This window comes from Balaenoptera acutorostrata, chromosome 5, assembly GCF_949987535.1.
Source record: "Balaenoptera acutorostrata chromosome 5, mBalAcu1.1, whole genome shotgun sequence".
Lineage (NCBI taxonomy): Eukaryota > Metazoa > Chordata > Mammalia > Artiodactyla > Balaenopteridae > Balaenoptera > Balaenoptera acutorostrata.
Genome location: NC_080068.1, coordinates 22805610 through 22822276, shown reverse-complemented (window position 1 = coordinate 22822276; position 16667 = coordinate 22805610). Strand labels below are relative to the sequence as shown.

Here is a 16667-nt window from a genome sequence, read left to right as displayed (position 1 = left end):
AACTGTGATTCCCGCCCCCCCCCTTAAATACACTTAGTTAAGTAACTCATGGCTTACCCAGTTTGGCCCATACAAAGTTTTATTTTTTGGCCCTGACCAGGGATCAAAACTGTGCCCCCTGCAGCGGAAGCGCGGATTCTTAACCACTGGACCACCAGGGAGGTCCCGGCCCACACAGTGTTTTACACATTGACAGTCTTCACATAAAAACCCTCTGACTAGACCCTCCTTCTACAAGCGTGGGGTGGAGTAGCAGCTGCCTCCTTTCTTCAGAAAATGTGTGTCTGCCACAATTTCTACCAGGTCCACTTAGGCAGTTACAGTTGCAACTTCTAGAATTTTCCCATTATAGATCACCAATTTTCAAAGCAAAGAATTCAGTAAAATGCCTTGCCATATCTATACCAAATAAAGCTCATCTTTGATTCAGAGTGCTTTAAGATAGTCTCATTATAAAAATTAGTTGTCTGTACTAATAAAGCACAAAAGAGTTGGTAGTCAAGACTTAAAATTGGATGGTGTGCATAATAAACCAACTCTTTTAAATCAGTGTAATGTTTTTCTGCTAGACTTTTGAGACTTCGTTATTTTATTTATTCCTTTCCAAAAGGTAAGGAATACACCTATAGTAAATCAAAGTGAAGCATAATTGAGGAGTTTGTTAGTAATTTTCCACAGAATAGAAGATTGTTTATCCTAAAGAATTTTTCAGCTGTTAATTTGCTTTTATTTTCAGGGAACATTTTTCATTTATATGTATTTCAGATTATGGCTATGCTTTGCTAATTTTTTTCAGCAACCTTTTAATATAAAGGAATAGCAGTTTTCTGCTTTTGAAAACAAATATTTGATTTTCAGAAGTATTTAAATATTCCCTGATTAACAAGAGCAAAAAATATATTTATACCATAACAGCATAGTTCTGCTTTAGTAACATTAGTCTCTGAAATGTACTTGTTTTCTAAGGAGGTTAATTTTCACTGTTGGGTAATTTCAGGAATGAGTCAAAAGTTATAAAGACTCATCCAAAATGCAGATTTTAACTGCACGCTTTGTAAGTAAGCACCTCAGTTTAGATGCCAGCTTGTAAATGGTTAACAATTATCCTTACTATGAAGCGTATCGATGAAACAACCATGCTGTTTTGGCTTTTGACTGCATCTTTATGACAGAACGTCACAGTTTGATTAGATAATATTATTTTGTTAGTATGCCTACCCTAAGTGGCATGCAGATGTGACCCAAAACAGTAGGGCTAGTGGTGGCATAACAATCCATAAATTGCAGGTTTGCTGGAAGAATACACGTTAACAAAATTACATTTGCTCTGGAGTGCTTCTTGGGTCAAAGTGATGGCAGTGCCACAGAACTAAAGATTTCTGACTTTCTAAGGTGTGGAACATCTAATTTAGGTTTCATGACAGAGTTACTATTGGATTTTGGTGGATTATAGTAAGGAAATGTTCTTGATGATTGAACAAAAATGCTTGGTTCTTAAAAACTACGTGCTAGCTTGTTCTTTCCGAAGGCAAGATACTGCGGAAGCACAAATGCCGATAAAAATAAACCGTTGAAAGAAGGTGGCAGAGTGTTGCTCGTTATGTGGTTTTTAAACTTTTGTTGGTTATTTTGTGCTATGTTAAGGGAAATTTCCATGAAGAATTGATGCAGTGAGGAGAAACTAACTTCCTTACCTATTGTTTCTGATATTTATGTGCTTGCCTTTTTAAAATTGTAAATGGAGCTGGCAGAAAGACATTGTTGAAATTATTTTGAGAACCACATTAACTTCCATCTAATCTATGATACATAGCCATAGAAGAAAGTACGGTATCTGTGAATAATGTAACTGTTGGCAGCCTGAGCAGAATCAGATACAAAAACCATCTGAAGTAAAATATTTGGTCCATCTGAAGTAAGATCTTGAACTAAAGCAGTGGGTATTGTTTTATTGTTACATAAGGGTGAATTTTTCAATTTATGTTGTTTATGATGTTTTTCCTGCAAAGGCTAATAATATGTGAAAACTCCTCTTTAGTACCTTACTCTTTAAGGAGCTTTATAGTCTAGTGTAAGAGGAAAATACAAATACGGAAGTTAAAATTATGTTGGATAATAGTGTACAGAACAAGATATTTTAAAAAGGACAGCCTGCAGTTTGTACTAAAGGGAGGGCTGTATTTATCTTTTTTAATTTATCTTTTTTAAGACATTTAAGCACAAGATAGACCCTACAGTATAGGTAGGGTCCTGTGGGTAAGGAAGAATATTCCAAGTAGGGAAAGAAACAGGAGAAAAAGGAGATGTGAAACATACTTATTTTATGTGCAATACAGAGAGTGTATTCTGGAGAAGAGGTGGAAGATGAGACTAACGATGGGTGGAAATCAGATCATTAAAGCACAGGAGTTTGAACTTTAATCTTGAAAGCTGTGCTAGATTTCAAGCTGGAGAGTAACTTGTACCTTGAAAAGACCACTTCAGCATTAGGGTGAGGCATAAATTGGAGGGAAGCCAGAGTGAAGGCAGGAATACTACCAATAGTAAACCACTGCCATAATGTAGACAAAAGATAGTAAGATCTCGAACTAAAGCAGTGGGTATAAAGGAGAGGAGTCTGGTTCAGGAGACTTCAAGGGTCTTTGACATTTGGTAACTACTGTGAGGAGATGGGAAAGAATCAATGATGAGATCCTAGTCTGTGGCTTTACGATTGTGGTTTGAGTCTTTGACACATGAGACATCCAAGTAGAAATATTCAATAGGCATTTGAATATATGTCCTGGAATGAATAACTACACCAGAGATAGATTCCAGAGTTACCAAAATAAGTGTGGGGCAGGAGATAGAAGCAGAAGATGGATCCGTAGGAATACCAATACATTATAGCTGCCTTAGGGCAAGAGTACAGACACTGAGGGAGGAGCAACTTGGACAAATTTGAGCAAAACCAGGGTAGAAGGTTTCTAAAAAAGAGATACAGTATGTATTCTGGATTTCTAAGATGGGGTCAATTTGCTGATCAGTGTATTCCTTTTTTTTTTCTTGGTGTATTTGTTTGCTGTCAATTTATGGTAAATTTGATATAGAGCCTCAATTTTTTAGATGACATAGTTTGGTTACCTTTAGATCATGTATGGTTTTTACCAGTTTTTCCTCTTCTATTTGCTGGAATTTTAGTGTTAATTTGTAACACTGAAATATTTTCATTCTGTAAGTTCTTTTTTTTGAAAAAGTGAAATGAAATTTGGCTTTGCCTAAATCTCACTGTTAGTCTGCCTTTAAGAAACAGTCAGATATAGTGCTTGATTGTATGAAACTTGGAATGAAAGCTTAAACAGAACTTTTGGAATTGGCTTTAATGAAAACTTAATGTTTTGGGGTTTACCCTTAAATTGTTAACTGTACTCAGTACAAATACATATCTTCAGTATGAGCCTATTTTATAAAAGGGTATGCTGTTTGAAGCATCTATTTCCAGTTAATGTAGCGCTATTATTTAACAATGATATATTGGTCTAATAAGTTCGGATCACATTCTGGTGCCTTGCTTTGATTTGTTTTTCTATACTTCTCAGATGCTGTTTTTCAGTCTTAGTTTTTTGAATTAAAATTTTTTGTAGGCACTATGAAAAGGAGGGACTTGGGAGTAGGAAAGACTTATTTAAAGAGTAGTACTTCCATTTAATAGTCATGTTTCTTTGAACTTGATTATCAGTAAGTTGACCTTTCTCCTTTAAAACCCAGGTATATACCCTTGTTCATTTTTCATAATAGCTATAACATTTCACTGTATGTCTCTTTACCAGACTGTAAGCTCATCAAGATAAGAAATTGTTCTGTGTCCCTTACATATACTTAGTAAATAGAACGGCGGAGTTAAAGTAATTCAACTAATGTTTAGTTATTTTACAGAGGTCTGGGGATTAAATGAACTTAAAGCGTCAGACCTGTGAAGGTTATTTGCCTCACATACAGAGTGGGCATAGAAAAAGGCTCATATTAGTGCTGTATATATCCTCACTCAAATGGAGAGGAATAGGTGTTGGTAATAACTCAATTACTGCAAATTTTCAAACACGTCTTCAGGTTGGCTCTTTGCATATCCAGAGACAATTATGCAATCCCTTTTTTTAAAAAAAAAACTTTGACCTTAAAATCCTTGACTGGGTCACCATCTTTTGTCGTCATTCTTTGATCCGAGTCGAGCAGTGGTCTTCAGAAGACCTGGGTTTGAATCCTGGTTCTATCATGTACCAATTGTACACTTCACTAAGTAATTTCAAGTCCTATTTTACTCAACTCATAAAATGGGAACAATATCTTTTTCCTTTTATTGGTTAATAAATTAAATGTAAAATACTAGCAAGTTTCTCCCAAATGTTACTTCCTACTAACATTGTACAGTATTTATTTACTGAGGAGTTCTTCATACTCAAAGTGAGCAAGACAGCTAAGGAGAAAAAGTAGTAATATAGCTTAAAATTTTGTATTCTCTGTTGAAATACAGACAAACATTCCACAGTTTTCCAAATCAAGTAATCCTGTGTATTGATTGGCTGTAGAGAACTCAGTAGTGTGCTTTTGAAGAAAAGACTACATGGTTTTTATTTTTTAATTTATTTTTTTAATTTTTGGCTGCATTGGGTCTTCGTTGCTGCGTGCGGGCTTTCTCTAGTTGTGGCGAGCGGGGGCTAGTCTTCATCGCGGTGCGTGGGCTTCTCATCGTGGTGGCTCCTCTTGTTGCGGAGCACGGGCTCGATAAGCGCGTGGGCTTCAGTAGTTGTGGCGCAGGGGCTTAGTTGCTCCGTGGCATGTGGGATCTTCCTGGACCGGGGCTTGAACCCGTGTTCCCTGCATTGGCAGGCAGATTCTTAAACACTGCACCACCAGGCAAGTCCCAAGACTTCATGGTTTTTAAATGAGAATTTTGAGGAGCCAATTGGGAACTAAACTTTCTTTAAAAACATTTTCTGTTTCTGTTCTACTTCTCCTATTGAAGGGAGTTGTTACGTTACCTATAAGACCTAACTTTTTGGTTTGCCAGTAACCAGAATAGCCTGTTGAGGTACAAAGCCATTTGTGTATATATGACTATCATTAGAAGAAATATTCTACAAATAAATGTAAGCTTATATTTTCAAATTATAATTTGGTACTATTATGTAGACTTTTATTGCTAAGTATACTTTGTGAGAGTTGGGGTCTAGAACCTTGTGTTTCTGGGTATTTTTTCTAAATTTCTTTACTTACATAAAGTAGGATCTAAGTAAATTAGGGTTCATTGTTCTATAGTAAATATTGTGATTTTTCATTAATACGAACTTCATTGTGGAATAATTTGGACTCTTGCAGTGTAAATAGGTAATTTTGCTTCATATTAGAGAAATGCTTAGAAAATAGAAATGTTACATGAATTATCTAGCAATAACATTTAAAATAGCAGAGTTAAGCATATTTTTCTTTTCACAGAATGACAGCCCATATCAAGGCGGTGTATTCTTTTTGACAATTCATTTTCCTACAGACTACCCCTTCAAACCACCTAAGGCAAGTATTTCCCCCCCAAATCTGTGAGTATAGATTTGTGTTCTATTCCAGAAATAAGAATGTCTAATTCTTAGAAATTAGGGTTCTGTGTAAGTCAAGGCTGAATTGATATGAATGTATAGTGAATAAGAATAATTGAGGCTGAATGTATATATTGAGTTGAATCACTGATGTTGAATGCTGACTCTTAACCTTTAGTTAAAAGAGCAGCTAAATCTGGATTTGAACTTTGTAAATGGAGGTGAGAATTGCCTTATCCTTAATGTTGCAAGGCTCAAATACACCATGTGAAAGCTTTTTTTATTTTCTCCTTTATTGTGCTTATACAGATTTGGATTATTACCCCTAATGTACAATACTTCCAAATATCCAACTTCAGTATGCATTCTCACATATTGCCACAAATTATACCCTATTTGTATTGGGGTTTCGACAGACTGTAATACATTTTGGGCTTTGAGCTTGCATGCGTAACAGTAAATTTATCAAAACTCAAGAGTTGCTTAATGCGCTGGGGTGACTAGTTTATAGGTATTAAAAGCATGTGGTCCTTAACTTTTCAGAGCGATAGAGATAAAACTCAATCTATATGAATAACTATGGAAGACAGTATATATAGAACATTGGCATGTCACTAAAACTATCTTCACAGTTATAGGTGCAATATGACAGTTATTTTAGATGAAATGCCTTTGTGATATTCAAATTTGTGTTTTTTATGTACAGTGGAAATGGAGGCTCAAATACATACCTTTGTAACTCGATGCCTTAAATGAGCTGGCCTGTGTGTTTTGGTTTACATTTGGAAGTTTCTTATTTTTAAGTGAATGTTAAATACCCTTCAAATGGCTCTTTGATACTCATGATATGGTAGGGCCAAAAGTTAACCTTCAGAACAACCCACCATATCATTGACAATAAAATTTTTGCCCCAAAGTTGTATATTCCATTTAATTAAAAATAGGGGAGCCCCTGAGGGATCTTGGTCAGAATATAGAAACCAGTTTCTGTAATATTTGGTCCTTTTAGGTGTATTAATTAGGTTTTAGGTATTTGATTTTTTAGAATTTTAACAGTATTTTGAGTCTTGCTAAAGTCTTCTGCCAGAGTTTAGGGTGCTTGTTTTTATTTGGGAAAAATACCTAAAGTTTTTGTTTTTGTTTTTGTTTTTAGGTTGCATTTACAACAAGAATTTATCATCCAAATATTAACAGTAATGGCAGCATTTGTCTCGATATTCTAAGATCACAGTGGTCTCCTGCTTTAACTATTTCTAAAGGTAAAATAGTTTTAGAGAAAGTCTTGAGAGGCTGATTTTCTAATAGTTAAAGGAGTTTCATTTTTGAGCCTACTTTTCTGAGTATTTTTATAATGACAAGTTTTTGATAAAGGTGGGGAAAGGAACAAGAAGTTACATCATTTTTGCTCTTTAAGCAGTATTGATTTTAAAACATTTTGTGGGAAGAAGTTAACATTCAAATGGGGGGGCATTATTTGCAAATAACAGTAGCAACGTTTGTTTTAATTGATTCTGCAGTATTTTTCAATCCCAAGCCACCTGCAAATAACAGTAGCAACGTTTCTTTTAATTGATTCTGCAGTATTTTTCAATCCCAAGCCACCTGCACATGTCATTCACTTGTTGCCTTTTAGCTAAAATGATATACCGAAAGTTAATAGAGCTTTTGAAACTTGTGCTTTCTTATAGAAAAACTGTGACTTTGCTTTCCTGTGTTTATTATTTTTTAGATAAAAAACCTTTAGTTAGGTGTTTTGTGGTCATGGTAGGTTGTTGTTCCTACCTAATAATAGTCTAAAATGTATAGTCTTGGGAAGGTCTGTAGATAAATTCTGCTCTTCTACTTTAATAGGGATCCATTATGTGACATCTTTAATAGGTTGTCCAGTCTCCATGTCAATATCCCAGATGGAGATGGAGTGTCTCTGCATCTCTTACTCTTTGAATGACTCTGGTGGCTTTTATGTCGCTTTTACCCCACGAATAAAATCATCTAACACAAAACTACTTAATGGGAAGGAAGTCTGCCTTTTAGTGATTTTCAGTTTTTGGTGTTGGCTTAGCATTCCTTAGTACACAAAATTAGTTTTTAATGTTGCTAATTATGACAGTATTTCAGATATTTGAGGATAGCAGCTAACTCGAAGCATTCTCAATTTCTGGCTGAGTACTTACTGCAGCATTCCCCAGATTGTTTCTTGAAATAGTTAATAGTGTTTTACCAAAAGTTTTATTTTTATGAGTATGGTAAATGCAACGTGAAACTGGTTTTGTTCATTTGGTTTTTAAGCCAGGACATCATAAAGTCTCTCATATGTTTGTATAGTGCTTTTGAATCTCCTTAAAGGGACTGTGTAGTGTTCCCAAAATTTTATTTGATTGGAAATACTTTTTGCGGGGAAAAAGAAAAACAATTTGGGTGAATGCTGCTGTAATTCTTTCAAGTGCGGCATAATTTTAGGCCTATTTTTCACCCTCTTGGATACATTCAAGTTTCTTTTCAGATCAGGCTCTCTTAACACCAGATACCTGGTATTAAGAAAGCGTTAATACTAGGTTCCAGGTTATTTTTTTAACCATCGTTGGGAATGCACTGTAATACTGAACACTTCTTCTATAAATGTGGGTTTAGTTTTATATCTGCCCCCGCACTTGGGTTTAAAATTATATGTGCGATAATAATGTTGTCTTTTGACCATTTTAAGCTTTTATATCTTAAACTTTTATAAAAACCTTGCACAGTGTCTGGCACATAACAGACATTCAGAATGGATTAGGTACATGTTCCATGATGCTTGGCATTTTTTAAGTTGATATTTTGAACAGGGCAGGGTAAGAGCTAGAGTTGAAGGCCCACTTAGTAATAGATCTTGACGTTGTTAAATTTAACTAATACTCTTGGGATATGGTCTCTGCCTTATAAATTCAGGGAGACAAAGCATACAGTCATTGGGGGCAGTTGTGAATTTTTGTGAAACTCCCCCGAGAGCAGGACAGAAAGTGGATTTTTTTTATCATGACAAACAGCTAAGAATAATACTGCACAGATGTTCCCCAGATATTTTTATTCAAGGTCCCCCCACCCCGCAGAGTACCAAGAAACTCCAGTTACTTAAATTCTTATACCACTTAACTATTTTAAAAGGTAATACAGGGAATTCCCTGGTGGTCCAGTGGTTAGAACTCTGCGCTTCTGCTACAGGGGGCACGGGTTCGATCCCTGGTTGGGGAACTAAGATCCCACATGGCTTGCAGCACGGCAAAAAAAAAAAAAAAAAACAGTAATATAAACTAATATGGCATCATTTTACTACCTTAGAACCCCTGATTTTGGCAGATTTTTATATCTAATCAGTAAACTTGATGCCAGCAAAGATCTGTTTTTAGTATTTCTTACCTACCAGGAACTTGTCTCCTATAAAGCAGAATCTCTGTAAAGCTTTGTCTTATGGAGACTAGGATATAAACTAATAAAAATCTTTTGAAGATTGAGGTTTATAATACATATTTTTAAATACTTGTATTTATCCAAATTCCTGATGATGGGTAACAAGCATTTGTTTTCTTCCAGTTCTTTTATCCATTTGTTCACTGCTATGTGATCCAAACCCAGATGACCCCCTAGTGCCAGAGATTGCACGGATCTATAAAACAGACAGAGATAAGTAAGTATGTACTAGTTTAAGAAAACAGTATAAAAAGTGGCTTTTCTTAATGAGTTAGGCTTACACTTTGCTGTAAGTCGTGGCAACGCCAAGAAGACTTGATGCTTATTTCTGGTAAGATGATAGTTGAAATGTGTAGAAAGCCAGTTATTGAAATGTGATTTTTTTTTTAAAATTTGGTTTATGTGGCAATAAATAGCCCATCTAAAATGTTCTATTTTTCTAACATGTTCAACGTTTTGTCACTTTGTTTTGAGGAAGAAAGGTATTTTTTCTTCACCCCAATTGTGTTTTTGAAAAAAAATATCGGTACTGTTGTAAAAATTTGGTTTAAATTTTTTATATATTGAATTCTTTATGTACAACTTTACCATTATAACTTTTGTATGTTATAATTAATGCTAAGTATACTTGTTCAATTAGGTACAATAGGTTAGCAAGAGAGTGGACAGAGAAATACGCTATGTTGTAGGGTAAGAGGATCTGCACTCTATGGTGCGCTTATTCATGGTACTGCCAGCACTTGAGTGCTGCATGCATTAAGGCACTGTATTAACTAACAAAAGGTAACAGATGTGGCAGTTTTCTGAAAACTGTACATTTAACTGCTTGATCTCTGTTTAGCGTGAAAGTATACCCAATAGTCATTATTGCTTGAGAGTATTTTTGCATGGCAAACCAGTTATCTAGCACCAGTAAGAAAAGAAAAATTTAGTTTCTTTTTCAAACTACTACAGTATTTAAATTTTAACTTTAAAATTGGTATATTTTAAACTTCAGTACTATATGGAATGTGGTAACTTGGTTAAAATTTTGCCAAGAGATAACAATGTAAGGGAGAAGCACTTTCAAGCCTCACCATCTATACTAAATGTTCATTACTGACAAGCATGCATTAGTGTCAGCTATACTTTGCGGCTCCCCGTATGCTGAATAAAAACCTTTGTTTTAAAGTGCTGGCTCTCCAAGAGGCACCCTTAAATGAGGTAACCATGAATTGGGGGAAAGGATTTTTATATGTTAAAGTTAGAAAAATGGTTGAACTATGTTTAGTTCTCGGTTTGAAATGAAGTTAGTTAATATTTTATAGAGGTCAAACTGTAAATATAAATCAAAAGTTCTCCTATGCCCTTTTATATATTTGTTTCTTAAAGTTATCACTTCATTATTTGTTCGGGTAAGTAGCCTGTGGCATGGTTGTAATACAAGGAGAAATTGATAGCATTTTATCAGTATTAGTGATCTTCCTGAGTAATAAATAACCTTGCTCATGTATGAATTACCTGTTGATCTTTTAAAACAAAGATGCCCCCAGTTGTACTCCCAGAGTCTCATTCATCAGGTCTCAAGTGGGGCTTGTTAGTGCCAATCACCACACTTTAAAAGTAACACATGGTTTTGATTAACACATGACACACCCACCTCGTCTTGAAAATTACTGCTCTTTTATCACCTTACCCAGTGTCTTACTTTTCTGCCTGTGCCGAAGTCTCAAAGGCATTTTCTCTTTTGGTAATATCCAGGGTGAAGTAACTTTTCAAAGTCTAGGATTCAGATCAAAATGTTTTAGTTCATTGTTTGGTCTGGCTTTAATGGAAATTGCTATAGATGTGCAGAATCTGCTGTTCTGATGAATTGTAAAAAAAATTTTTAATGTTAAAATTTGTTGGAATGGATACTAATTGTAGAGTTTCTAATAGAACATTAGCTCAGTGGTAGGAGACAGAAAAGGTCTTTGATTTTTGTTAGCCATTCTATGTGTTTATTAAAATACTACTTTCAGTGTATTAGGACATTGTATTGAAGCATAAAGTTCGCGTTTCCTACATTGCTTTGAGTACCAGTGCTTTTTCTTCCTTGTTGGCTTTATTCTAATCATAGCCATTAAAGGTGACTCCCTGATGAGTCTAGAGGTAAAATAGATTCTTTCCTTCCCTTTTAAGTATTAAAAATTATTTTAACTTTTTAAATAACATCTTTTTTATTTACAGGTACAACAGAATATCTCGGGAATGGACTCAGAAGTATGCCATGTGATGCTACCTTAAAGTCAGAATAACCTGCATTATAGCTGGAATAAACTTTAAATTACTGTTCCTTTTTTGATTTTCTTATCCGGCTGCTCCCCTATCAGACCTCATCTTTTTTAATTTTATTTTTTGTTTACCTCCCTCCATTCATTCACATGCTCATCTGAGAAGACTTAAGCTCTTCCAGCTTTGGACAATAACTGCTTTTAGAAACTGTAAAGTAGTTACAAGAGAACAGTTGCCCAAGATTCAGAATTTTTTAAAAAATGGAGCATGTGTATTATGTGGCCAATGTCTTCACTCTAACTTGGTTATGAGACTAAAACCATTCCTCACTGCTCTAACATGCTGAAGAATCATCAGAGGGGGAGGGAGATGGATGCTGAGTTGTCACATCAAAGGAAGCAGCATTATTCTAGCAGCATCCATTCTTGTTTAAGCCTTCCACTGTTAGAGATTTGAGGTTACATGATATACTTTATGCTCATAACTGATGTGGCTGGAGAATTGGTATTGAATTTATAGCATCAGCAGAACAGAAAATGTGATGTATTTTATGCATGTCAATAAAGGAATGACCTGTTCTTGTTCTACAGAGAATGGAAATTGGAAGTCAAACACCCTTTGTATTCCAAAATAGGGTCTCAAACATTTTGTAATTTTCATTTAAATTGTTAGGAGGCTTGGAGCTATTAGTTAATCTATCTTCCAATACACTGTTTAATATAGCACTGAATAAATGATGCAAGTTGTCAATGGATGAGTGATCAACTAATAGCTCTGCTAGTAATTGATTTATTTTTCTTCAATAAAGTTGCATAAACCAATGAGTTAGCTGCCTGGATTAATCAGTATGGGAAACAATCTTTTGTAAATGCAAGCTGTTTTTTGTATATACTGTTGGGATTTGCTTCATTGTTTGACATCAAATGATGATGTAAAGTTCTAGAGAGTGAATATTTTGCCATGTTCAGTTAAAAGTGTGCAGTCTGTTACAGGTTGACACATTGATTGACCTGATTTATGCAGAATTAATAAGCTATTCGGATAGTGTAGCTTTAGTATGCTGCACATGATACTGGCAGCCCAGGAGTTCATAGATGGACTTGGGACCCAGCAGTTTTGAAACGTGTATATGGAGTTTAAGAAATTTATTTTCCAGGTGCAACCCCCATCTAACTAAATTTTTTCTTCACCTTGTACACTTGACAGCTGAAAAAACCATAACATGGGAGTAATAATGGGTCAAAATTTACAAAATAAAGTACTGTTTTGGTGTGGGAGTTGTCATAAGGCTATGTTGAAGTGACTTAACTATGTGGGATATTGAGTTTTTTTTTTTTTAATGGAGTGAGTATCCATTAAAATGAATTTGTTCAGCCATTTACATTAATGAGCATTTAAATGCAACAGATATCATTTCAGGTGACTTAACATGAATGAATAAAAGTCAATGCTATTGGATTATTTTTTGTTTGACAAGTGCTATCTGTGCCACTTATTTAACTTCTGTAGTAACAAGGGCATTATCATTCTTCACCCTTCCTAATTCTGACCCTATAGTTTTATTACTTTTTCCTAGTTATTTTGATTTGTCCATTGCTTTCTTACAGTCCTGTATTCAGTTTCTAGCACATCTGTGACTTTTCCACTTCCACACTTTTGCACTGCTTACACTTATGTGCAATCTTATTCCTTGTCTGCGCACAGATGTGGAAAGTTAGATATAAAATAAATGTTAAAGCTTGATTTTTATAAACATTTTAATATGTAGTTTGGACATGATTTATTGACTTTAAGGTTCTTCTCTAAACTGAAAGTGAAATGCATGCCTTCCGAAGATGTTTTGGCTTTGTTAATTCTGTAATAAGCATTTCATTGAGAAATATCAATCCAGTTATACAATTTTCCAATGAGTGAATTTTTCATTTTATCTTTTGCTTTAAAAATAACTCAAGGGTAGATGTCATACTGTTAAAACTGTTGGATTCAAAGTACAAATGAGAAATTAGTAACATACCTCTCCACAAGGTAAGAAACTTTTTTTGGCTCTATTTTTAGAATAATTAATTCTGAGATTCCCCCAAAATAACAGCTTTTATAGTAGGCATATCATTTCTTAAAAGCCAACCATGAATAAAACATACTTGTCAGAGTTTCTGGATTCCTAATTGGCTTTCAAATTGACCTTTTTAGCCATAGACAGCCCGCCCTTACGTGTTTATTGAGATGACTTCCTTAAATTATTGTCATAATGATTAGTAGATGTGTCCAGTTCTCTGTATCTTTGACTTGATGCTTTCTATATTTCGTATGTCACTTCTAAGGGAATAAGCCATAAAGGCTTCTCCAGGTTTAAGAGAACAGTAAAGTACCTGGAAAACCAACATTTTTGAATGTATGAACACTGGACTTGAGATCATCTGCAATGAAACCTTCAAAAGAATTCAAGAATTTGTCCTTTTCCCCCCCCATATATATTACTAGTGCCATGTATAGGACTGAAGTGACCATTAGATTAAAAATTGATTTTGGTTCTTCCTGTTTCCTATGTCTTTTAATGCATAACTCAGATTTTAAATACTTAAGTTTCTCTTAACCTATGGGGATTATAGTCCAGTTGACCTGTTAATGATAAATTATATTTTAAGTGACTCATTTTTATTCCTGGGCAGGTTTGCAATGTGATAATCAGATTTAAAAGAAAAAAAATAACTTACTACTCTGCTTTCTTGTGTGGGTGTACTCACAATTTTTTAAAGTATGAACCACAGTTAACTGGTGGTCTCAGGGGTAGTGAAACACTCACTTTTTTTTTTTTTAATGGCTTAGTTGACATACTTCAGATACTGATCATGCTGTGTTAGTGATTTTGGAAGTGACTCAAATTAGCCATGTTTTGTGTTGGCATAACAAAACTGTTAAATGATTGTTGATTACAGTTTTAAGTGAATTTGTCTATTTTATGAGGAACCCAGTGCAAGTCACTAAATATTGTCTAATAGTGACATCTGCATAACACTTGTAATAGCTAAGGTTAATAGAGCTTAAAGGATTGTTACCATTAAAGTCTGTGTTTAAAGACACTCTGGTCTTAACTCGGTAATTCCAGCTAACATGAAATCCACACTTTAACTTAATACTGTGTGTGAGTTCTATTTTTGAATTTCTTACAGTTGTAACAAAAACTATGGTCTGTAAAGAATTCAGGACAGTGATTCTCAAAACGTGACCCCAAGAGCAGCAATAATCAGTATCATTTGGGATGTTCTCTAAAATGGAAGTTATCAGACCCCACTCCAGGCCTACTGATTGAGAAACTATGGAATGGTACCCAGTGGCCTTTTTTGAAAAACCATCCAGGTGAAGGCTGTTCCTAGTTCTCCCTTGTAATAGACTACAGCAGTGTTACTTCCGACCCTATGATGATTTTACTCATTTTACTCTTGATGTTTCATGGCTGTAAGAGAACTTGTTGCATTGTATGCCCAAGTATTACATTTCTAACAATGACAAATTCATAGTATTTTTAATACTGTGGGTTGATATACATGTTTACTTAATATTAAGCTGTATTAACATCCTACAGTGAACTAATTTGAGTAACAGTCTAACCCAGTGACATTCAAATTTATAACTAAGACCTAACTTTATTCTGGGTATGCATAATTCAGCCAATAGCCAAGTAGTTAAAATGAGTAACCAGGTGCAAGAGTTTTCCTGCTAAGTGTTGGCTAGATACCTAGCTGAACAGGGATTTGAGCCCTGTTCTCATTCTGTGGCCTAAGCAGCTTTTGGGGGGCTGTGGGAGGTGGTTTGAAAACGTAAGATGTCATGTTAAGGGTCTTAGCAGTCTTCACTGAATTTAGAAGATACTGAACGTACCCTAAGGTAGCTATTAAAACTTTCTACTCTCCCAGTATAATGGAAAAATAAACAGTAAGGGTATTTGGACCAGAATTTTAAGACGTGACACCCCCTCCCCCTCCAAAATAAAAGTAATGGAAGAACTTGTGTTGAAAGGTCAAAAATTTCTAGGAAGACTAGGAAGATTGCAGTTAGCCGAGTGTTTTTTTTGAGGTCCCCAGTAATTAACCAATATTTTGCATTCTTTCCTGATACTGTTAAACTACTAGTTCCTTTCTTCGCCTCATTTTGAAGAATTTTTTAATGAATAACTGGTACACAGTGTTCCTGATAGTTGCTTTTTTACATGGAATATGTTGTTTTAACATTCCGTTGTCGATTATCTCTTCCCAAGTTGTACACTTTCTGGATGAAATTATGTATTTAAAAAATTTTAAGAGCCCTCAATTTTTTTCTGTATTGTAGAAAATGGTTTTATGAAATAACTACTTTTCATTCTTACTATTGTCTGAGCCTCTATGTAACCTCGATTCCTTGTTTACCATATCAAATTTGAGTATTGTCAGGTAAGGCCAAACAATGAAGTACTTTCATGCCCTAGTTGCTTAAGAACACAGTTAACCATTGTGATATGCTGACCTACCAGCCATTTCTCCTGAACTTCCTATTCAGGAACTTCCTATTCATCATCCCATCTGGCTGTCTAAAGGATGACTGGCTTGATTTCTACACACAGACACATGCCCATACCTCTTCTTGTCCTCAGTTAAGTATAAACCTTTTCGTTGCACTGGCCCAAAACCTAGGCATTAACCTTGATTTCTCACACTTCTAAATTAAACAGCAGTTCTGTCAGTTCTACCTAAATTTTTTTTTTTTCAGAATCTACCCATTCACCATATTCACTGCTGTCACAGTGGTCTGTATCTACATCATCTCTTGGATTCTTGCAATAACCTGAGTAGTGTCCTTGCTTTTTACTTTGCAGTAATCTATCCCACACACAGCACCCAGCATATTCCTTTTAAACCATATCTGATCGTGTTATCACTTTGCACCAAACCTAATGGTTTCTCATTCAGAGCAAAAGCCAAAATCCTAAAAGCAATTTACAGGCTGGAATGACTTTTCCCACCACCTTTACTTCTTCCCTAATCACTCTTCCCCACCAACTTCCTCAGCTCCGTCACACAGGCCTCTGCTGACGCCTGAACACAGCGGGCTTTTTCTTACCTCAAGATGTTTCCCTTGTTCTTCCTTTTACCTGGAATTATCAAAGATAAAGTATGGCTCCTTCTTCCCTGTTAGGTCTCTGTTCAAATGTCAACCCATCAGTGTTTTTTTCTCAACTATGCTATATAAAATAACAGCACCGCCACTATAGAGGGCACTGTGGCATATTCTGTAATACCCACCTTAAATGTAGTATTTACTGTTAACTCCCCAACCTCACCCCAGAATGTAAGCTCTGTAAGAACAGGATTTTTGTTTTGTTCCCCTACGTGACTTAGGTGACTGCCTGGCACATTGTTAGGT

General features: G+C 35.2%; 1 protein-coding gene across 8 annotated transcripts in view; it reads left to right on the top strand.

Moving 5' to 3' along the window:
* The window catches only part of UBE2D3 (ubiquitin conjugating enzyme E2 D3), a 29001-nt gene extending 16270 nt beyond the window's left edge, over positions 1 to 12731 (top strand). For 6 of the 8 annotated variants that reach the window (XM_007172923.3, XM_007172924.3, XM_057546942.1 and 3 more), the window contains 5 exons: positions 5473 to 5550; positions 6724 to 6829; positions 9141 to 9234; positions 9658 to 9707; positions 11226 to 12731. In XM_007172923.3, the coding sequence (XP_007172985.1) occupies positions 5473 to 5550; positions 6724 to 6829; positions 9141 to 9234; positions 9658 to 9706 (327 nt within the window). In that variant the 3' untranslated portion in view covers position 9707; positions 11226 to 12731. Of the gene's footprint in view, positions 1 to 5472; positions 5551 to 6723; positions 6830 to 9140; positions 9235 to 9657; positions 9708 to 10188; positions 10221 to 11225 lie in introns of all 8 variants that reach the window. The other 2 variants (XM_057546940.1, XM_007172926.3) reach the window with 2 other exon arrangements.
* The last annotated feature ends 3936 nt before the right edge of the window (positions 12732 to 16667 follow it).